The 24,343-nt window shown below is 42.7% G+C and overlaps 2 protein-coding genes across 3 annotated transcripts in view; one reads left to right on the forward strand and one right to left on the reverse strand.

Annotated features, from left to right (window-relative positions):
* macrod2 (mono-ADP ribosylhydrolase 2) overlaps window positions 1-24,343 on the forward strand; it is an 839,875-nt gene that overhangs the window by 141,062 nt on the left and 674,470 nt on the right. The window lies entirely within an intron of this gene.
* Window positions 8,077-19,581, reverse strand: flrt3 (fibronectin leucine rich transmembrane 3). Its single transcript, XM_084075310.1, has 3 exons — window positions 19,320-19,581; window positions 12,419-13,107; window positions 8,077-11,287 (listed from the first exon to the last, which is right to left on the reverse strand). Exon 3 carries the CDS (start codon window positions 11,240-11,242, stop codon window positions 9,284-9,286), a length of 1,959 nt encoding a protein of 652 aa, XP_083931436.1. The 5' UTR covers window positions 11,243-11,287; window positions 12,419-13,107; window positions 19,320-19,581; the 3' UTR covers window positions 8,077-9,283.

Raw genomic sequence — 24,343 nt, forward strand, 5'->3', positions numbered from 1 at the left:
TAAATAAGAGGCCCGTTTGATGTGCAAGATGTTTATAGTCGGTAGGAAAAACAAGCTAAACTCCTAAATAGAATGCTTACATGTTGGTTTCATGAATTAGATGTTTTTTAGCACAATGTATCTAAATTTACAGTATATGAGCACACAGAGTATTTGCAGATGCTGTTTTATTTTTAATACCGTGTAGTGACACAAGTACTTTTTTATTCTTCTTCTAATTCCCGGTAAGAAATTCCTACTGCTCTTCCCTGTTTATCTGTGCACTTTCTTACCATTAACCTTTTAAGACCGGGATTACTTTTGGGCTATTCAAAAATAGCAGATCTACAAGCTCATAGCACGGCACCGAGTGCCGCGCTATGAGCTTGTATATCTGCTATTTTTTGAAAGAAATTGTGAAAATGTGTGCAAATCTTTGAACATTTTGTAACTCAATTGTTTGCTTCTGGGGATTCTACAAATGTCTTCTAAATCCTAACAGTTTTTTGTTTTTAAATGTATTTGGCCGTGGACCCCCGTCTCTATTTAGTTCCAGGGACCCCCAGAAGTTGTAAGAGTTAAAAAGATTTGCACACATTTTCAAAAATAGCAGATCTACAAAGAAATCTTAAAATTACACAGATGCGTTCCCGGTCTTAAAGTGTTAAGTTAAGTTCTCTGTGACTGCGTTTTTTTTTTTTAACTTGGTCTGAATATTAGTCATTCTAATAGTCATTCTAATTCCGTAATACAGCCTTACACGTTTCCTTATCTTTTTTTTTCTGAACGCCACACTAGCCTGGGCATGAATAATGAATTGATAAACCATTTCACTGGTTTTTAAAGAACAAAAAAGTCAAACGCACCCTCTCTCTCACTATCAGCTCACAGGCTGTGCCTAATGCTGTGAGCCTTTTTATGGTTCAGAAGACATTTAAGCCATTAGCCGCACATTATAACCTTTTTATTCCTTGTGTTTTTCACCATTTTTTATAATGTCCCTGATAGGAATGTAACCATGGAAATGCCCCGTAACCACTTTCAACCTGGTGTCCCTATTTCAGGCATGTCATTGTAGTTGAAGATTGAACATTTTAAGATTTCTTTGGGCGGTGCCGCGCCACGAGCTTGTAGATCTGCTATTTTTGAAAAATCGCGAATATTTTTGCAAATCTTTGAATTTTATCAGTGGTTTTCAAACTTTTTAATGACAAGGACCTCCGAAATGATATGTATTTTGCCACGGACCCCCGTCTCAAAATAGGTTGTTCCAGGGACCCCCAGAAGCAAAGATTTGAGTTACAAATGTTCATTTTTCTCTCCGGTGTGACAATCGCACCCTAATCATGCTTTTTCTTTTATACATTGTATATATTCTGATTCTACTGTCTGGGGAAATCTAAAGTCATTGAACAGGCTTGGATCACAGACAATCACTAACAAACCTGCGCCCATTGCTTTGAGTGTTGTATCTGTAGCTGTTGCTAATGCTAACTAAATTCTTCTCTTTTTTCCCCCCTTCCCCTCTTCTCTCTTTCCCTCTCTCCTTCCATGGTTGGACCTGATTGGCTGACTCATCTACATAATAGGTAAGACATGATCTAATGTTTTTAAACTATTAACCTGATACCGTCCAAATATCAATATCATGCCAATACTTTTGTACTTTTACTCAAGTAACATTTTGAACACAGGCCTTTTACTTGTGACAGAGTATTTATACACAGTGGTGTTGCTACTGTTACTTAAAGGAGGAGTTCACCCAAAAAATTACTTATTTTCTATCAATTGCACACCCCATGAAGCCTTGATTTCATGGATTTATTTTTGTTTTTGTGGCATTCCTAAGACAATAATTTGATGACCGTGTGTATTTCCGGTAGGAGACACAAATGATCTACTTTGTGTCTCCTACCGGATACATTAGCCGGTTGGAAACAGGAATCAAATTATTAGCTTAGGAATGCGACAAAAACACAAATAAATCCATGGATTCGAGGCTGCATGGGGTGTGCAATTGATAGAAAATAAGTCCTTTTTTGGGTGAACTACTCCTTTAAGTAAAACAGTACTTCTTCCACCACTGAATGTAGTGACGCAAACAACAGTTTGAACAAAACATATCGGAGGGCAAATTGATCGCGCACAAAAGAAACCCCACCCCCGGTACGAGCAGGCCCTTTTCTTTCTACTGTGGACAGGTTACCTATCAAAGCCCCTAGTTGACCAGGGGCACATTGACCTCTATAGGGAAACTCATTTTTTACCTCCTTGAACTGCTTGTGACCTGACCTTATTGACCCCTAATCAGTCATAGGGGTCACATGGGTTTTGCCTTTTTTTTCTTTCTCCGATCAACACTAATGGTGCCGATGGAGAAGGACCCTGTTCGGCTACTGGCCTTAAGTGGTGTGAAGTAACTTAAGTACATTTACTCAAGTACTGTACTTAAGTACAATTTTGAGGTATCTTTAACTTTACTGGAGTATTTCCAGTTTTCATTACTTTCATCTCTACTCCACTACATCTCATAAGCACATATTGTACTTTTACTCCACTACAATTATTTGAACACTTTAGTTACTTTTTAGACTTTGACTATTATCGCAAAACACACCTAACCACTTCAGCCCTAAATACATTTCGGCCATTTGAAAATAGCAGATCTACAAGCTCACAATGCGTCGCATCGCGAGCTGGTAGATCGGCTATTTTCAAACGTTTTTTTTTTATACATTTTGAACTTGTGAAATGGGACATTATGCACAATGACTACTTTTACCTTTGTACTTTAAGTATATTTTGATATCAATACTTTTGCACTTTTTACTCAAGTAAATTTAGAATTCCGGACTTTCACTTGTAACGGAGTATTTCTACATACTTGTACTTAAGTAAAACATGTGAGTACTTGTTCCACCACTGCTTGGCCATGGTGATGTCATGCTGGGCAGAGCTTTGATACTTAGTATCTATAGGAATGCAAATGTGACCCGACACATTACAATTGGAAATAAACGGCAGACGGGGGCAGACACAGACACAGCTGCCCTCATTAGTTTTAATCACTCGGGCTGTATATAAAAGAGAAAAAGCATGATTAGGGTGCGAGTGTCACACCGGAGAGAAAAATGCACATGGCAGCCTGTGTTGTGATGACTTCAGTGACCTCCAGTGAGAACATGTGAGTGATTAAGGCATTGTCTAAAAGAAGGGAGAGATGAGTTAAGGGGTCGGTAAGGTCATGTGGGCACTGGTGTAAAGTAACTAAGTGCATTTACTCAAGTACTGTACAATTTTGAGGTACTTTGACTTTACTGGAGTATTAACAATTGTCTATATTTTTTACTTCTACTCCACTACATCTCAGAGGGCAAATATTGCACTTTTACTCCACTACAGTTATTTGAAAACGTTAGTTACTAGTTACTTTTCAGATACAAATTATGATATTATGAAACATACATTAACCACTTTAGCCCTATTTTATACCTAGGCTATTTGAAAATAGCAGATCTACAAGCTCACAACGCGTCGCATTGCGACACGTTGTGAGTTTGTAGATCTGCTATTTTCAAACATTTTAGTACATTTACTTTTGGTACCTTAAGTAAATTTTGATGCCGATACTTTTGTACTTTTACTCAAGTAACATTTTGAACACAGGCCTTTTACTTGTAACAGAGTATTTCTACATTGCAGTATTGATACTTTTACTTAAGTAAAACATTTTTGCCTCAGTGGGAGCATGTGAGTGATTCAAGTCATTGTCTAAAGAAGGGAGAGATGAGTTAAGGGGTCATCAGAGGATCGGTAAGGTCATGTGGGGTAGGCAGGGAGTCTGGTTCATCAATTTTGTCCCGTACTTCAGTTAGCCCAGATTGTGACAAAAGGACGGCTCTGCTTAATGTATGACGCTTTAGTTAGAGTTACTCATTTGTCTTAAGAGGAATGCGATTCAGTTCACTATAACAATAGCGCGCTCAATTCAGCACTATTAGGCTAACTTGCAATTTATCACACAGGTGGATATTTTAGTGAGGTTTTTGCTTATATCTCAGAGCTTTCAAATGGCCCGAAACGCTTCAGTCATTCTGAGTCCTTCTGGACGTAATTGATTTAAAACGGAAAGATCATCAATAACAACGTATAATGGTAAAGCAGAAGGTAGCTTTTAATGGGTTACCGTCTTTGCTAATGAAATGGCGGTGATGTCACCGGCACGTTGGAATTGTTTTGTGGGGTCTTTTAGTCTCAAAGTGATTGGTAAAAAAAGCTTTTTTCCAATCAGTAGGTCATGTGGACACACACTGCTGCGGCACTAAAGACGCTTTAAATCTTAACCCATTTAGACCTGCTGGAACGCATCGGTGTGTCATTTTTTTTAGATTTCTTTGGGCTATTCAAAAATACCAGATCTACAAGCTCATAGCGCGGCACCGAGTGCCGCGCTATGAGCTTGTAGTTCTGCTATTTTTGGATTCTAGGATCATATATTTTTTAAAACGAACATTTGTAAAATATGTAGTTCCAGGAACCCCCAGAAGCAAAGATTTGAGTTACAAATGTCCGACAAAAAAAATAAAAAAAAACTCAAATATTTGCACAACTTTTCATGATTTTTCAAAAATAGCAGACATACAAGCTCATAGCCGCGCTATGAGCTTGTAGATCTGCTATTTTTGAATAGCCCAACGAAATCTAAAAATGACACACAGATGCGTTCCCGGTCTTATAAAGAGTTAAAAACGGTTATAAAGGTAGCTTATTCATCAGCCTGTGTTGAGAGAGGGAGGCGATGCAAACAAAGGAGCCAAGATAAACGCAAACAGATTCTCATTCAGGTTGTTATTAGGGATGAGTAATCTAGGAAGCCTTTTTATGAGCTATTTAATTTCACATTTACGATTGGAACATCGCTGCATTTATTTCACTCATGTTGTTCTGTTTCGGGGTCCATACAAGAGTCTCATCTGAACTGTGATTAGATTACTGTCAGCTATCAGTGAGTCACTATTAGAGCCGTCATGCTGCAAAGAATTAGAAAAAGTGAGTTTGAACCCGATGCCAAGGTTTTTTCATTAAGATTGTCATGGCGTTCTTTTTCTCCATATTTTACTATCTCGCACAAGATCTGACCAAGGCCCAGGTTAAATATAAAACGTAATAAAGAAATGTTGACACATACAAGAGCGTCATCTGAACTGTGATTGTCAGCTATTAGTGATGTCACTATTAGAGCCGTCATGCTGGAAATAAATTAATTAGAAAAAGTCAGTTTGAACCGGATGCCAATGCTTTCTCATTAAGATTTGCATGGCTTTCTTTTTCTCCATATTTAACTATCTCGCACAAGATCTGACCAAAGCCAAGGTTAGATATAGCATTGGTTCTCAAAGTGGGGTCCGGGGACCCCCAGGGGTACTTTAGGGGGTTCCAGGGGGTCCCCAGCTAAATGATGGATATTAACCAAATGGAGCCTTATGGGTCTGTACTCTGAGAGCGTACAAATAGAACCAAATGGACCCTAACGGGTCCATTTGGTTCCATTTATACACTCTCAGAGTTAAATTAACATTACATTTACAATATGAATTGGGGTCCCAGAGATAGACATGCCATTAAATGGGGGTCCGTAGCCCTAATGCATGTCAAACTGGGGGGTCCTTGAAATTAAAATGGTTGAGAATCACTGCTAGAGCCGTACAAAATCTTCTCTTATGGGGGTCCCTGGCATATCTTTTGAAATGGGGGTCCGCGGGCTAATAAGTGTCAATTTGGGGGTCCTTGACATGAAAAAGTTTGAGAACCACTGAAATATAGAACCTAATAAATACATTTTGACTGCGTTCGCACAAATGTGAAATGTCACTGACACATACAAGGCCGTCATCTGAACTGTGATTATTATTCAGCTATTAGTGAGTCACTATAGAGCCGTCATGCTGCAAATAATTAGAAAAAGTGTGTATGAACCCGATGCCAAGGCTATCTCATTAAGATTTGCATGGCTTTCTTTTTCTCTATTCAACTCGCACAAGATCTGACCAAAGCCCAGGTTAAATATAGAACGTAATAAATTAATAATGTTGACTGTGTTCACACACGTGTGAAACGTCACGGACACATGCAAGACCAAGACCGTCAACTGAACTGTGATTATTATCAGCTATTAGTGAGTCACTATAGAGCCGTCATGCTGCAAATAATTAGAAAAAGTGTGTATGAACCCGATGCCAAGGCTATCTCATTAAGATTTTCATGGCTTTCTTTTTCTCTATTTAACCCATTAAGACCTGGAACACATCTGTGTCATTTTTAGTTTGAGCTGAACGTTGTAGTTGTATTTTCGTGTTTTGTATTTTCGTGTGAAAATGTGTGCAAATCTTTGAATATAATACTCTTTTAAGCGAACACTTTGAACTCAAATCTTCTTCTGGGGGTCCCTAAAACAAAATATTTTGAGATGGGGTCCGCGGCCAAATACATATCATTTTGGGGGTCCTTGACATGGAAAAGTTTGAGCACCACTGATATAGCAACATATGTTTTTCAGAATACTGTTGGGATTTAGAAGACATTGGTAGAATCGTTAATGGGTTAACTTAACTCGCACAAGATCTGACCAAAGCCCCGGTTAAATATAGAACGTAATAAAGAAATGTTCACTGCGTTCACAGTCACACACATGTGAAACGTCACTGAGTTCGAAACACCGTTCTAAAAGCAGATGAAACGGTTCACTTCAGTTCGAGGCTGATCTGATATACTAGGGCATAGGGCAGCGCTAGTGTATATTTAAGGTTTGGATCGCTCACACACGCTTTTAGCGGCTCCCCTTACTGTAATTAAAGCTTTCACTGTGTTAAAGGCTTGTGGGTGTGTGTGTGTGTGTGTGTGTGTGTGTGTGTGTGTGTGTGTGTGTGTGTGTGTGTGTGTGTGTGTGTGTGTGTGTGTGTGTGTGTGTGTGTGTGTGTGTGTGTGTGTGTGTGTGTGTGTGAGCGATATGGTTTGGTGTTGTGTCCTTATGTGCATTTGTGCAAGTATGATGGATGTCAACTGTCTTGGGAGTGTGACCTTGGAATGTATCAACAGTAAGTTACCCTGGCATGATATCCCCGTCCATGCATGCATGCCCATTAATGAAAAGGTTGAGTTGGCTATAATTTTAGTGCATTTGCGTTGCACACACACACACACACACCTATTTGCGTGGTTCCTGCTTGAATGAGCTTGCAACCACGTTATTAACTGTGGTGCCTGTGCCTGGAGCCCCGGAGCACAAGTGTATATATTTTGTCCTCTATCAGTGACTGGCATCCCCAGCAGGGTCTCTCCATGTACCACCCTCCATATGGTGGCTCATCATTAGTTTTTCTTGTAGCCTCGTGGTGCCTGGGAGGCTCATCAAACCCACAGAGAGTCCACAATCTCTCCACAGACCTCATTCCATTCTCTGTGATATTTTTTTCCCTCTCTCTCTCTCTGGCCAATCGGATAAGTCACACATGGCTTCACCACACGAAAGAACAACAGCAGCCTGAAGCAGATGTTGGCTCTGCAGACTGCCCATGGAGTGGAACACTGGGTTTCAAGAACAATATGAGAGTTACTGTTAAGGAGTTCACTGTATATCTCGGCAAGGGCATTTTTCTATGCCTGTGAGCTAGTTCAGAGCTCACATCCTTGAAAAGGATGCGAATGTGGTAGGATGTGTATTTTATCTCCAAGTGGTTTAGGTGGTTTGTGTGTATGTGTGTGTGTGAGAGAGAGAGAGTGAGAGATGGGGGTAATTTAGATATGGAAGAGAAATATAGGTCCCTTAAAGCCTTATTTTTTTTCACCCGAGGCCTGTTCACATTTGCACAAAGCAGGAGTCTCCTGAGGAGATAAAGATAACAGAGCAATTACATAAAAGTATGATGGCATACTTTTTAAGAAGTTGCACATCGTCGCTAGTACTAAAAAATTGAAGGTCTGACTTTTTTTGAACGGTTTGTGATATGTGTGAGATAAGAGAGAGGAATAGAGGTTATTTTATCCACTTTTATTCTGCAATATGACCAATATTTTTCATATTCAAGTGTGTATGAAAAAAAGTCACTGGTTTCTTAAAAAGCTAAATACAATAAGCATTGGATCAAGGCACATACAAGACTGGCCAAAGGGCATACAATGCACTTTGGTTTTCAATTGTAAAGAACAATTAACTTTAAGTCGTGGCAACATAAAATTGTGTTCAATTGGAAAAATAATAAGAAAATAATACTCATAACAAGGAATCGCTGACACTGTGGAATACTAATGAAAAGCCAACATGTTTTAATCAAGTCTTTTTTTGGCCTGGTGGTCTAGAATAACGTATGGTACACGGTACTGAAGAATGTTCACCATTGTACTTTGGCCTTTGTGTTGGCTTGTACAAATAGATAATTGGGGGGGGGGGGGGGGTCCCTCTGTGTCAGCCTGCCTCTCCGCTCACACATCTGTGGAGCAGAGAGCTCCTATAAAGGTCGGTGTGCTTTTTGTGCCCTGTGTCTGTGGCCGTACGAGCCTGTCAGAGACACAGGAGCCCTACTTGGGTTGCTGTGTGCTGCGTGCCTGCTTTCTTGCAAACACTTAAAACAATGAATTCACACACTGAACAAAGCAGAGAACTAAAGCATGGCACTTTACACCTCTACTCGTTTCTATCCCATGCCAAGTATAAATACCAGAGCAGGGGTCTTGGTCTCTCTATAGGACATGGATGCAGCTGTTTGTCTACTCATCCTTTAAAAGAGGGCAAACCCGCCTGCTTTGCCTCTTTTTTTCAGTTGATCAGCTGTGCCTTAATTCGTTTTTAAGTCATGTTGTTGTTTTTTTTGTTCCTTTTTGTTTTTCCAGACAGCCACAAAGTTAAAGAATGACCTGTGTGCTTATACTACAAGGTTCTCCTAAATTCTGATTGTTCAACACAGCAATGAAAACCCACTTTCACAGTTGACAAGTCATCATATCTCAGTAGAACACAGAGTTTCTTTTTAGTTGGTCGGTAACCTTAAGCAAAGGAAATACAGTACAAATTACTACAAATCCCTAAAATATAGAATTGCAGTTAGTTACAACACCCACTGATGGCTCAGCGATGGCCTGCAATCGGAACGTCTCCTCCTCTTCATAAAATGTCCTTAAATATAAATTATATGGCAAATGTACAGAACATTGCTTCCTTAGTCTTTTTTATAGATCCAGTGTTTTGTAAAAGTCTTTGCCACTGTGTTTCACGTCACGGCACTCATCAACGAATGTCCACACGCGGGTATCATGAATGGGAATGGTCTGAATCTGGTATTCCACTGTCTCTGTAGCTCCTGTTGCTAATACTGTTCTCACTGTGTGGGGTCTTGTACAAACCCAGGCCGTTCGGTGGGAAAATTGTATGTATCATAAACTCCTCCTTGGACACAGGGAGATGGTTTATGGGTATCATTTGAAAAGAGGTCTCCCGTATCTCGAGGATGGACGTGTCCTTCTTGGTGCCGGCCTCGGCGTAGTCGTCCTTCCTCCGGCGGCCCTTGTTGTAGGTGCAGTTCCGGGAAAAGAGCGACCCGTTCCGGTGGACGTACCAGCACACCAGCGCCAACATGATTATTGCCAAAAGAGCTACGGCCCCTCCGATGATGGCAGCCAAAGGCAGACTGGGATTTTTGTAAGGCTCCTTCTCCTGCTCCCGGTTCAACGTCGTCGTGGGGTTGTACGACTTGTGGGAGCTGGTCTCCGTCTGTATGCAGACGGGCGACTCGTCGGACAGGTAAATGTTGCTGGTCTCCATGGGAACCATGCATATCCTATAGGAAGACTCGGGCTCCAGCGCCGTGAGCAGGTACTCCGTCCGCTCCCCTTGCACGATGGTCTCCGTGATGGAGCCGAACGCGGGGCTGTGGCCCAGCTTCAGCCAGCTGAGCCGCAGGGCCGTCATGGGCTGTGACACCCTCCAGGATATGTGCACCGTGTCGGCGCCGCTGGACTTCACGCTGATGGTGATGATCTTTCTGCCCGACTGCGTGGTGGTGCTGTGGTAGTTTTTGCCTATGTCGGGCCCTTTCACCACGGGTCTTTTCGTGACAAACGAGGGCCACTGGGGCTGGGGGTGAGAGGGGGGTAACGTGTTGGAGACCGTGCTCGTCTCGTACGTGGGACCCGCGTCCGTGTCCGTGCAGTCGAACATGTCCGTGGACAGGTCCTTAATGGCCATTCCTTTGACCTTGTCGGGGCCCTGGCACATGAAGCCTCGCACGTTCACCTTGCCGGGCAGCGACCGCAGCCAGTCGCGCACCCACTTCATCCGGCAGGTGCACTGCCAGGGGTTGTTGCGCAGCAGGAGCTGCGTGAGATTGTCCAGGTCTTCGAACACGCCCTGCGGGAGGCTGCTCAGGTTGTTCCCGGACAGGTCCAGGCGATACAGCTGCCTGAGGAAGGCGAAAGCCCCGGGCGGAACGCGATTAATGTGATTGTCCTGCAGCTGCAGCTTCTCCAGGCTGGTGCCCGGCAGGTTGGCCGGCGGCGACGTCAGGGAGTTCCTCACCAGCGAGAGCTCGGTCAGGTTGATCAGGTTGATGAACGCCATCTCCCCGATGCCCCGGTTGTTGAGCAGGTTGCCGTCCAGCACCAGCCGCTTCAGGTTGATCAGGTCCTGCAGCGACTGCTCCGAGATGGAGGAGATGCGGTTGTCGTCGAAGCGCAGCTCCTCGATGGTCATGGGCAGGCCCGACGGGATGGTGCTCAGGTGGTTCCGGGAGAGGAAGAGCAGCCGGAGGTGGTTGCTGTCCCGGAACGCCCCCTCCTCGATGCTGACCGCCGACACGGAGTTGTCGTCCAGGTGCAGCTCCTCGATGTACGGGATCTGTCCCAGCGAGGCGTGCGTGATCATCCGGATGTTGTTCTCCTGCAGGTGGAGCTCGGTGACGGCCAGGGGCAGGTTGGTGGGGAACTCGTCCAGGTTGTTGCCGTAGAGGTAGATCTTCTCCACTTTGGAGAGGCGGCGCAGCTCCGTGGGGATGCCCGAGCTCCTGATGCGGTTGTTCTGCAGGAAGAGCACCGTGGCGTCCAGCGGCATGCCGGTGGGGATGGAGGTCAGGCCGCGGTCGTTGCAGTAGATGAAGGTCCTATCGCAGCGGCAGGCCGAGGGACAGGAGGCCGAGGTCACCAGGGGGTTGGCCAGGCCCAGCAGCAGCCCGAGCCTGATGAGGAAGAGGAGGAAGGCCTCGCTCTGACGCACCATCTTGAAACCGTGTTGTTGTCTGGCAGTCTAATCACTCAGGAGCCCCTGGGGAAGAGACACAAGGGTACATTTAATGCACAAGGCCTTTTAAAAGGAGAGCCAAATTCCTGTTCTCATAATTGGTGTTTGTTTGAAAACGCTGCCTGCAGCACTTTCTAGATTAAATAACTGCTGAAAGAATCAACTTGTGTTCTTCCTATAAAATTGATATAAATTGATTATTAGGATTGGCAGTCTTACAAAAGGAATTGTAAGCTAAAATTACTTGTTATCAAACCGTCCTGGCATCACTTTGTGAAGACAATTTGGTGGTAACTTGGTGTTTCTAAAGTTGTACAACTTTTTTCATTTCTTTCTTGTTGATAAGAATCCCTTAAATGTCTGAGCTGTGTGTGAAATGGGATCCCTGTGCTCGGGCTTTTTGCCTTGGATTTTTTGAAATGTAATCGCATTCCCCTTGGTTGTTATACACGTTTCTGTATCTCAACACTTCCTATCACTGTGACAGACTATCAGGGTGAACAAAGTCAGGCCTTGTTGACGAACGGGCATGCTCTCTTTTAGTCCCTTTTAGATGATTTCCTAATCTCTATTTCCCTATTCATATTCTCAAGTTTATCTGGCCTTTTTACTCAGTGGGGAAGAACAGTCTCTCTTTAACGGAAGAGATTACATTCTTTAACAAATTAACATCTTAGACAGAAAGCATGCCTCTGAGGGATTCAACACATTTTTACTTAAATAATATGACCACAGTTATTTGCATCAGTTAAAACATAACACACTGTTAGGGCCATTTATCTCTGCACGGCTCTACCCCATTGATATTCACTGCAGATTTGGATGGATAAGAGAGTGGGGAAATAAACAGTATATCCCTTTAATCTTTAAAAATAAAATCATCCAAATCTTACATTTACAAATCGGTGGTATGTGTCCCTTGAGATTAATGATATAAGAGTATTTGCAAATGCAGCTGGGTGCAAACTAGATGTCTGTCTCTTTTTTCTTTTTTCTTCTGACCACTGAAGTGTAGTTCCCTTTTAATTAGGCTAATACTGATTTATTGCTTTAATTATGCATTCCTGTCATGACCTCTCTTACAGCACGTCTCATTAGAAATTGTGGTGTGGTCAGTGAGGCAGAAAGAGGCATTGCCATCCATATGTGTCATACCTGATTTATAAGATGTGTTAAATCCTCAGCAGCCACCAGAAATCCAATCAAGGTTTACTCTTGAATTTGATCTTATCCCCTCAGAGGAGAAAAGTTTGTCAGGGAGGGGGCTTCTGGTGATATCCTGACCCACTTGTTTGCTGAGCCGGTCCTTATGTGGACGATGACCTCCTCTGTGTTGTCAGGCGCTCATGCCTTCAAAGCCTTTACCATGGCAGATAAGCCCACAGATAAAGCATCTCCTCTCGTTGACAAAGCGCGCAATCTCAGAGAATATTAAAAAATCCTTTCCGTTCTTCGGCCGTAACCCCCAAAATTAGTTGTTTTTGTGTGTCATAGAGGCTCCTGTGCAAGAAGAGGTTAGCTCCGGCAAAGGATCCTTTCTGTGTTCAGGCCCAGCGGTCATGAGTAGAGTTTAAAGCTGGACTGAGCCGCTGTTCCACAGGCTCAATCCAGGCTTGTTCAATCACTGGTCTAGTACTCCAGGTCTGTAGGTAACCCAGAATCCTCTCCTCTCTCGTTGACTCTGCGCGCACATTAATCCACTCTTCCTGAAGCAAGTAACCAATGTTCTTTCCCTCCAAAGAACCAAAAAGGGCAGGATGCGTATCCTTTGAGGCCCAGCCTCCTTCACTCATCTATGGCCGGGCTCATGCTGTCTCCTCTGTCCTCACAGCTGAGATGGCACTCTGGAAAAAAATAGAGAGGTAGACATATATTTAATGCTGGTAAGCAGTTTAGAGTGAGGATAGTGGAGGGCAGGCTTGTACATTGGTCAGTTCGGGTTATTAACAGATGTTCTCTTTGACAGTGAATGTTGCATAACCTCTTATCCAGTATAGACGACGCGAATTAAGATTTCTGCACGAGTAAACCCTTGTAATCAAGATGAGTTTCAATAGCATCAAACCTTAGGAAAGAAATAGAGCTTATCTAACGCACAACATTCTATGATTCTTATTTGCCAAAATTATCTATTTTTATGCTTTGTTTTCTAAACTAGCTTATCGTTTTCAGTCTTCTGAGAAGAAAAACCCTCTACCTTCAGTGACCCGTTCAGCTACGATTGTGTCGTTTGACCTTTGACAACCCCCCCTCACCACCAATAGACCACCCTTCTTTTCTATGGTGACACTACAAAGAATGTCTGTGCATACGAAAGGCTACAGTGATCTCTAGACTGTGATACAATGGCGGTGGGTGGAACCAGCTCCTACCCTCTGCTCGGCTCACTGTCTCGCTATTTCTTCAAGAGCAGGTTCTATGATTAAAAAAAAAGAATGCAATCTGCTCTGGTTAGTGGTTTTAAGACAAGACTATTGTGAAGTCGATAGATGAGGTAGAAACGTTACCATTGAAGCCCACATTTCTCACCCTCACCCTCGTCCTCCCTCTCCTTACGGAAACACCCACACACTACTAAAGGATATTCATGACAGACGAAGCCCCATTTGAATTGCATATTGCGGGGGGAGACAGACGCCCCATCAGTGTAAAACCCCTGTCAGTCCCAGCTTTTTACCTAAAGACCCCCACCCCCCACTCTAATTTTATGCCAGTGAATGCTTGCTCTTGTGGCGCTGCCTGCTGTTTGCAAAAATAGAATTTCCTTTGGCCAAAGAAAATGTTGTGTTTCCTCTGACAACACAATGGCTTCATGTCCTCACATTTAACTCTGTGTGGCCTCTGTAAAACATCCATGCAAAAAGGTGCATGGGGCTGGGTGGGGGGGGGGGCTGGGGGGCATTTAACAGTTGTTCTCCACGACAAGGAGGGAGATTAGAGAAACTGAGAGGCTTGTAACTCGATTACGACTCCTGAGATGCTCTCTAATAATAATGCCCTCCCTTTGCATCACTGCCGTCTGAAACACGGGCTCCTCTGTCCAGTATTACATTAGTAATAGATTAGTGTCTGGGGACAAACAACACATGTGGCCCTGTACCGTTTCTGGAACAGAAAGAGACTGACACGGCAGAACAACAAACTGTGAAACTAGAGTGTACTAGAGTTTAGAGAACATCATCACCTCGTACCTATACAAATGAACTTTCAATGCAGTGCTTAGTCAAGCTGTTTTCACTTTCTAAAAGCCCTTTTCAGTTCATTCTGTAAAATCGAATGCTATTGGGTCTGTACTGTAGTCTCCCCTCGAAATATTTCAGCTGTCGAGATTTCATTAAAGAGAATAAGTGCCTACTCTACCCTTCTGTTTATCAAGAGGACCCAGCAAGGCCGAACCTGCACTATGAATAATGGTCTTCCAGGGTTCCGAGACAGGACAGTTCTCACCATAAATAGGTCCTATATATCACATTCCAGAACATTCTGCATGTTTTGGGGGCCTATACCTATACAGACTACACCTCTTGTCACCTAAAGCAGCAAGCCCCCACCAGTACAACTATTGAAATGACAAAATGTATGTGACTCAACGGACTACTGCTTAGTAGACAGGAAGACAAACAACCGACACGGTTCCTCTCTCTCTCTCCCTCTCGAGCCTGCGTCGAGACGCCCGACAAAGAGTAAACGCATCAGTGAAAATCATAAATCTTATTAATGAACACGCTGAGGCACACCATTTTTGAGATGTGGTCAGAAGGGATGTTGGGCTGGCTCTCTGCTACTACATTGTATTTACTGGTTGTGGGGTGAGTTATTGGGGGGTTGGGGGGGGTCAGATCAGGCCTCCTTCACAGTGAGTGCAGTGAGCATGAGGGCCTTTGGTCCCGCTCGCTGGCCTTTTTTTGAGAAAAGATTTTCATACTCATCGGATTTCACCAGCAGGCCCCCCAACTCTATTGTTCCTCACCAGGAAACCATGTGTGTCTTAAAGCCTACATAAATCATCTTAAAAAGTTCTTATATTTTGGGACTGCCTGTTTTTGTTGAGCCCTTCTCGTCACATTCCCGATATATTGCATGGTGCACGCACACACACACACACACACACACACACACACACACACACACACACCCTCTCAATCTCTTTCAAGAGAGAGGGCTGTTGGGTAAAGTGTTTTTTAGTGATGGATGTCTTTCTCCATCGGTCTAATAAGCTGCCCCGGCCTCCAAGAGGGTCTCTTCTGCAGGGCGAAGAGGCTTCTGCTTCATTTAGTCTCAACCGGCCAAGTTAAATTGAGCAGCCTGCTAAAATAGTGAACGTGTGTACAGCCAGTTACCTTTCGGTTGGGAGTGTGGGAGGCTCACATAATGCTGGACACTGATAGCCATAGTACACTCTACAAGGGTAAGTGCACATTAGTGTGCAATAACAGGGAACCTAGGACGTTGTGCCCCACAGCCATGGACTGAAAGAGAAAAAGGCTTTGTGGAGGAAAATAGAGAGAAAAACAATTTCATGCCTGTCAAAAGTATTCCAGATTATAATGAATCTGAGTCTTTTTAATGTAAGGAATAATATTACATGGGTTGCAATTTAGGGTGGAGAAAGTGCAGTAGAAATAGTAATGGCTCCGATGTTAAATTATTCATGAGTGTGGAAATTAATTTTGAACAACAGTGCAGCTCTCCATTGGGAAATCAATGTGATGTATCTGCTCTTGATTATATTTTCCAAATCGCATTATAGTTTGGAAATACAACTGATTTCAGACTGTCTTTGAGTTGTTTTGGACGCAATCGAGCCTGAAAACATTTCACGCATGTAACATTCCTCAAATAAATAGGGTTTACCATGTTCAAGAGCATTGATGGAGATTAAAGCAACACATTTAAAGCAAAGAAGATTGGGGGAAAACGCCTAACCAGGGTTTAAATGTGGTTCGTGAAAGTTAAACGCAATTTTGTCTAAAAGAAAATCACTCTCGCCAAATATGGATGCAAAACTAGAGTGTCAACTTGTAGTTATTCACCCTTGATGTTTGCTGTTTAGTCTCACATTTCATCGCTCAAGAAAGACTTTGATAGCAGGGTTATCACAGTGGGGTGTTAGCACAGTGGGATTTCAGCAGCGTATGATTGTTGTGTTCCCCGTGTTTTGTAAACCAAGTCCAACCGCTCGTCACCATGGGTCGGCGTTGCATTAAGAGAGCCGGGGCAGAGGCATGGGGCCTACTGTGGCGCTCCGACACAATGGAACATTGACGGTCACATCTGAGTTCACATGGACACAGGGGCGCATTTCATTCGGAAGAAAAGGGGAGAAAATCTATAATAGTTTCACAGATTTTTGGTATGAGGCCTCCCGTGGCCCTCCTTTTGGATGTGGTGAACAGATGATACTACTGCTGGCCCATTCGGGTCGAGAAGGGGGGTGTTAGGGGACGGACAGGGGGTCTGTCTTTTGTAAGCTAGTCTGAAAGGAGAGATCTGTAGCAGCTGCATGTTTTTTCCCCACATGGGGGAGGTAGGCACTGCAAGATGAGCCGTGTATGTGTGACAGGCTCACTGTGGACTGGTGCTTCTTCCATGATTATCAGCCAACACCATCCAGCTCACTGCAGGCCTGCCTTATTTAACTTGCCATCTATAGCTAGCTAGCTTTGTGCATGTTAAAATGTGCTCTTAAAATGAAGGGTATTTTGGTTGGAATAGGTGATGAGACATTGTTCCAACTCCTACATATATTAGGAAATTAACTGGCAATTCAGGGTTGGAAATTATAGCTCAAAATAGCTTTGGAACATTGGTTCAGGAATGATGACCATAACATTGCTGTTGCATAATTGCATATTGTGAAGTCATTAGTGTGGGAGCAAAAGAAAACGTGTTATTCATTGTTTTATGTGTATTTGCTCAGGAGAATACTGTCTCTAGTGATCATGGCTAGGTGTTAATCCGAAATGCAAATTACCCCTGAAAGCAATTGACTGGTGACTGCTTGCCTCAGGCAGCCAACACTGATGATAATTTGATTTGTCCACATGTCCACCATGTTCATTAGACTATGTTCAATCTGTTTCTGTCTCTAAAACAACAACTGCGGTCATTATATTCCAACTGGAGTCTATAGGTTGCCTGAAATGCATTGCAGGTTCGAATGACTGCAATCTGGCTGCTATCATTGTTAGGCCCTTGATTTTTGTGTAGTTCAAAGATTGGATGAATGGCCTACATGTCTGATGAAGATCAGAGGCTTCTGGTCAGTTTAATCAGCCATTGTCCATGTGTTTTATATAATACCCAGGTGAGTTAAGGCACACAGTACTGCATAGTGTATACACAAAATGAGCATTTTATTCTCTTGTGGAGAGAATGGATCAACGTTGCTGGGTGTCATAGCCTATGTTTCATCACCAGCTACTTGAAATGCGTGGTGAATCTGCACTGTAGAAACACAGTGGAATTAATCATAGCATCATGTAAGAAGAATAGGGTGTTGTAGCAGTATAAACCACGATTTTCTTTCCAGGCTGCTTATATTATTATGGCACTTAATTATCACAAAGCTGTCACGTTATGGCATATCTTAACAACGCTATCTTATCTTATGAACAATCACAGCTAAAGCTGTGATTGTTCATAAGATAAGATAGCTTTGTTAACATATGCCATGTGATGTTGAGTCAAATTAACTAGGCCTATACTTGCCATCTGATCTGACACGTTTAAGTGATATATAGGCTATATTTATATATATATATATATATATATATATATGAAACTCGTAGCTATATGCTGTATTTCCATTACAGTGAGTGCGCCGCAGTAGAGCAGCCTGTGTACTGTAGTCTAGGACCTTCTTGGCTGCGCACAGGGCTTTTAGAAAAACCTATGGTTGCTGCTTCGTTTCTACACGCTTTAAGAGAGTATAGAAGACTGCATGGCAAATTACAGTAATTGGGGGGGAAATCTATCTCAAAGAGAGATCGGTTGTTGCGGTTGTTCTGACGGAGGGAGAGGGAGACGCACACAAACACACACAAACGCCCACCGGCTGTGACTGTGAGAGAGAGAGACGCATTTTAAAGCGGAGTTTCCCAATACAGCTGCCCTTCACCGTACAACTACAGCTTTCTCCCTTCTATGTGCGCCGGGGCGTCTTCTCCAACTATATGACCGCACATCATTCCCTAATCTCATTAGATCGCACCATCTTCATTTATTTCTCCCCTCATGTGGGGTTGAAAAGAGATGAGATGCTGTAAGTGTGTACGAGAAAAAAACCCGGGGAGGAATGAATGATGCGACTTCCAATCCCCACGTCACTGTTGCTATGTATGTATTGACCAGATCTAGTGAGTTTTTTGGAAATAAAATAAGCTCTGAAGTATTTATTTATGAGACATTAAAGTCGGGAGGGGAAATCAAAGAGCAATTACAGATAAAAAAAAAGCTCTGCACTGTCTCTGTCTCTGAACGACATTCCGTAATAATGCACGGGAGAGAGGAGACACTGGCCGCACCGTGCGACCAGCCCCATGCATGACATGGGTTTGAAGTAGCCTGGGATGGATCCAAGACCATCATACATGTATTTGAGACTTTTACTTTCGTAATGTAATGTCAAAATGTCAAAATCGACGCAAAAAAAGTATATCTATGATGGTCGTGATCCAAGGGCTAGGTTTGGAGAGAGTCTGTCTGGATGTGATCTGGTGAAGCTGCTGCGCATCGAGATGTATGTTCTTAATGTAAAAACATAGGGTCTAATTTTGGGGATTTTTTTTAGAGAGAGAGAAAAGTAGGCCATTTGATGCAAATTCTATGCAATGCCTACTTGATTAAGACCCAATCGCCCCGCCAGTCGCCACCAGACAGACAGGCTAATGTTTTGCGGCAGGACCTAGAATAAAAATGAGGGCAACTAATTAGCTATAGCGACTACATTATCATGTATGAGGTGACTTTTTTTTTCTCCTCCAAGGATCCATAGAAAAAAACCCGATTACAGATTCCAGATTGACTTCTAGACTAAGCCAGAAAACACACTTACCTCTATAATCAACAACCCACAAAAAAAAAAGAAAAAGTAATAGGTATCCTTTTGCTTTCACAATGTGAGAAAAAAAATGATTATAATCCAATCCAGGTAAAAAAAGAAGGGAATTTCAGATCCAGAAAAAAAAGAACCACTCAAAAGGTTAGAACTAGTTCTGTATCTGCACTGTATGTTTACTGGTATATCCGCGCGCACACACACGCACACACACTCTCACACACACACATACACACTCACATAGACATTCTTTTGGCCGTGCACAAGGACACAGAGAGAGAGAGAGCGCAGGACAGATCGCTTGGGTAGAGCTCAATACAAATGTGCAGTTGTATCTGCTTCTAGCTCTGCTTCAATAGAGCACTGGTGACGTCATCAGGGGGGCGGGGCCATCGCTCGCTCGGCTCTGTTCCCCATCCCTCTCTCTCTCTCTTTCCCTCTCTCTCGTTCAGTGTTGCCAGATCTTGTGACAACAATAAGCAATCAGATCAGAATAAGAATTTTTAGCTTTATTGTCACATCACAGGTTTACAGAAGTAAAACAAGTGGGTGAAATTCGTTTTCGTGCATAGTTTGCATCGTTCGTGTTGTTATTTCCATAGAAAAAGACAGGAAGGGAGGAAGAAGGGGGGGGCAAGGGGTAAAGGAGATCAATCCAAGAAAACAAACAACATTATCTACAATAACAGTACATATTTACACATAGTACCTGAGATAAGATAAGGTGCGTGAGTATAGCAACAGATGTATACAGTGCATGATATACTTATGAACGTTCTATGAAAACAGCCCAAAATAAGCAACCAACACACTTTAAATCTATACTACTACACAATACACTTCGCCTATTTGAAAATAGCCGATCCACAAGCTCACAACGCGTTGTGATGTGACACGTTGCGAGCTTGTTGATCTGCCATTTAAAAAAAGTGACACATGGAATATTTTTGAAACATTTTAACAACACAAATCTGGTATGTGGGTCCCTGGCATGATTAAACATTTTCAGATGGGGAGGTCCGCAGACAAACAGCCTACATATTAATTTGGGGGTCCTTGACATGAAAATGTTTGAGAACCACTGGTTTAAACAACATCTTTACAGCAAGCCCAAATAAGCAACTACACTTTAGAAACGAGCCCCCCCCCAAAAAAACGCAACCTGCAACTAACCAATAGTTCATAAGCAACTTTACAGAAAAACAAGCCCAAAGTCGCTTATAATGAGCGGACATGGCAACACTGCTCTCTCGTTCTCCCTTTTTCTCCTTTCTCTCTGTGAGAGATGCAAGGGAAAACCTGCAGTGCCGGAAGGCTACACTAGGGGGAGTGGAGGAAAGGGTTGAAAGTCATTCAAATCCTTGTCAGACATGTGCAGTAAAGAGAGAAGTGAGTAGTCACTATGGCTGGTTGGAAAGCTACTATGCTCATTGGCAGAGAAAGAGAGAAAAGGTGTCTTCTTGGTGAGACAGTGGGATGCAGGGGTTTCCATTGATGGCAGTGATTTGATATGAGTTTTTGTGTTGTAGCTGCTGAAGGATCTGTCATTTTTAGATTTCTGCTATTCAAAAATAGCTTCTGGGGGTCCCCTGGAACTAAATATTTTGAAATGGGGGTCCGGGTTCAAATACATGTAATTTTGGGGGTCCTTGACATGAAAAGGTTTGAGAACCACTCATATAGCAACATAGGGTTTTTCAGAAAACTTATAGGATTTAGAAGACATTTTGTAGAATCGGCCTCAGGCCATAATGGGTTAAGTTAAGTCCTGTCCACAGTACACCAATGCAACTCCTTGCAACTATAAACCGTTTTAGAGACCATTGCAGCGCTGTGGACAGTTGCAGACCGGTTGCGTTTGGGGATAATGGTTGCAAGGAGTTGCATTGGTGTGTGGAGTGGACTGGCCTTTAGAATTCAAGATGGTTTGTTTTGTGACTCACTCTTACAGGTACAAGCTGTGAAATGTGAAATGTTGGTGTGGCATGTTTTGCAAGACAGCTACAATACAATATGATAAGATAATAATTATAGAATTATAATAATAACAATAATGATAATACTGAATGTAATCAAGTAAATAGAATAAAGTTAGCAATCGTACAAGTCAAATGTTAAAAAAAAAACCTGTAGCAGCAATGGGAATGTGCAGAATATGGGAGGATTAGTAGCTGCTGGATTATAGAATGTCCATTTAGGTATACACTAGCTCAGATAGAAGAGAAAGCCAGCTCAGTGACAAGGAAAGCGACACCTGAACTAACAGTTCTGCTCAGCCATAAAGACAGGTCAACTACCAGAAGGAAGGAACCTACCAGGTTCAGCTCAGCCATAAAGAAGAAACCAGACGAAAGGCTAGTTCAAGCAGGCTACCAGCCCTATCACATTCCGTTGTAGGCAACAATAGACCTTACGCACCCAAGTCTCACTTATGGACTACTTCCATTTCTACCATGCCGCTATTGGAAGCTCAAGGGTTGAACCCTTGTCCTCCCTACATTCCCCATCTATTATTGCCTTCATCACCGAGGCATAAGTGTGACGCACTCGCCTACAACCAGCTACACTACAACATAATCTCCCGTACATGCATAGATATACTTAAATACATGTAAATGAGTGCAATACTGTCAGCAATTAAATGTTTTTGTCTCCAATCATCTTAATCAACTTTGAGCTTTGGCCATTTATGTTTTACACATTTTCTCTTTACCTTCTAACCAGCAATTAAATCTACAATCCGTGACTCATTTGAATGAATCTAATGTTATTTTAACTGCCCTGTATGGTATGTTAATGCACTGTAATTAGCACATCTGCAGTGGTTAGAGGTGGTCTCCCTACTCCCTCAATGAGAAATCTAGACCCAAGTGGTTGATGACATCAATAGTTAAGTTATTTGAAGCAGATGGTGTACTGGATATGACTCTGGATGAGACGCCATCTTTATTGTAAACGTACATATTGTATAGCTACTGTAGGTGTTTCACATGCAAGACAGTATATGTTTGACAATTGTAAATGCAAACTTAGCATGTTTTGTCTAAAACCACAAAGTGTGTAGAATTCACTTCTAAGATAACAATGATAATACAACATACTTGCACACTTTGAAAGTGTAATGTGTACTGTCAAAGCTGTCTTTTTCATAGGCTACCCAGCTTTTACTTTCAAAATGAGGGGAGTGATAAATGAACAGAGAGGGTTACCCAAAGCCGCATCAGCCCTAGGGTTGATACGACCGCCAATCACACTCAAGCTAAAGTGCTAGCGCATGCGTTTGCTGCCAATATGAGCCACCTCGTTGGATAAGGCCCTCACCATGTCAAACATGGACAAAGCACGTCCACCAAACGCCTGTTACAGCAGCTGGTCGTGTTTAATTCATCGCTGAAGAGACAACTATAGAGTTTATCCGGGCACAAATGAACCAATACACAGAGCAGAAAACAGCTAAAGACTCTTCGATAGTTCATTGAATGGCTGCGTACAAACAAGGGCAAGGCCCGCTAGCAGCGCCGGCCGTGTTCTCTCAGCCAAAATGTGTTCGCTGGGGCAGTTCCTGGTTGACAGTTAATGTTAATCTATTTGTTAAATTAAAGTGCTATTTCCTGGTCATTGTGAATAAGGAAGGCTATGGATGTGTGATAAACACTTTCATTGAATGGCCCCCTTAATCCAACCTCAGGCAGCACCTAGGTGACAATCTATATTTATCAAAGTAATCTCCCCCAGATGATAGGCAAATGTACCAATGTTCCTCCCACTTTTTGAGAGTAGTATTTAGATGATTGATTTCCTCTTTTACATTATTCTAGATGGTAGGCATTTTTTTTTAAATCAAATGTACTTATTTTTAGTGGGGGTGGTAAATTATAAATAGTCAAATAAATGGCAAATGGTGAATTTATATAGTGCCTTTCTCCAAACGTGCTTTATAGTGTGTATTTCATTCACCCTTTCACACAAACATTCACACACTGATGGCAGAGGATTGATTGATTGAATACTTTATTAACTGTATGCAAAATGTACAGAGGTACAGTTATACAATAATGCTAAAAGGACGACACGAAAAAGCCCTGAGGGCTTGTTTCCATAGTGGTCCTAATGTATTCAATTCATCAAGACATGCAAGAGACCAACCTGCAGTGGTTAAGTGTCTTGGACACGAAGCCAGCGCCACGCCAGTGGTCAGGTCAAGTAAATATGGAGGGTGTAGTATTGTACGCATATATGTATTTGTTTTGTCAGAACTATTTTAAACAGAGACAATTGTGCGAGAAGGAGTGTTGTCATTGTACAGGATCCATCGACCATTTAAGTGAGTCAAAACCTGGTCTTATTGACCACTAGGTGCCACCTATTTTAGAGTCTTTTTTTCAAATCAAACCTCATACGTATACCATTACCTGACTGACATATTACTGAATATTTTGAGTTTACACACCAGCGTCACACAAACTTGGAGATGTGCTCATCCCTATGTGTTTTGCATCCATGTGCACATGTTTGTATGCTTGTGTCTTTTGGCAGGAACAAAATGTTCTTTTGTTGACACACACACAAGCGCAGTTCTCAAAATATACTTGCCAGAAACTCCATTATGTTTCCAGCATACTGAATGTTAGTTTGACCCTGTTCGGCGCTCCTTTTCATGTTTAACTGAATCCAAACAGCAGGCTAATCTGCTCCTCCAGAGCCCTAGATCAAAAATGAGTCACGCTGTTTAGTGGAGTGCTGTGCACCAGAGCTGACCCAGCTCAACGCCGCCCTGCGTCATCTCCAGTGCTACCTGAGTAACTAGGCAGACACCCCTAGCCCTGCAGCACCGCTGATTGGAGCGCTCCACTTCACCCTGTTCTGGATCATTAGCACCAGTGGTTCTCTCAACTTTTTCCATGTCAAGGACCCCCAAAATGATATGTATTTGGCCGCGGACGGCGGACCCCCCCATCTCAAAATATTTTGTTTCAGGAACCCTCAGAAGCAAAGATTTGAGTTAAAAATGTTCGCTTAAA

The sequence above is a fragment of the Gymnoscopelus microlampas genome (assembly GCF_963454915.1).
Source record: "Gymnoscopelus microlampas genome assembly, chromosome: 13".
NCBI lineage: Eukaryota > Metazoa > Chordata > Actinopteri > Myctophiformes > Myctophidae > Gymnoscopelus > Gymnoscopelus microlampas.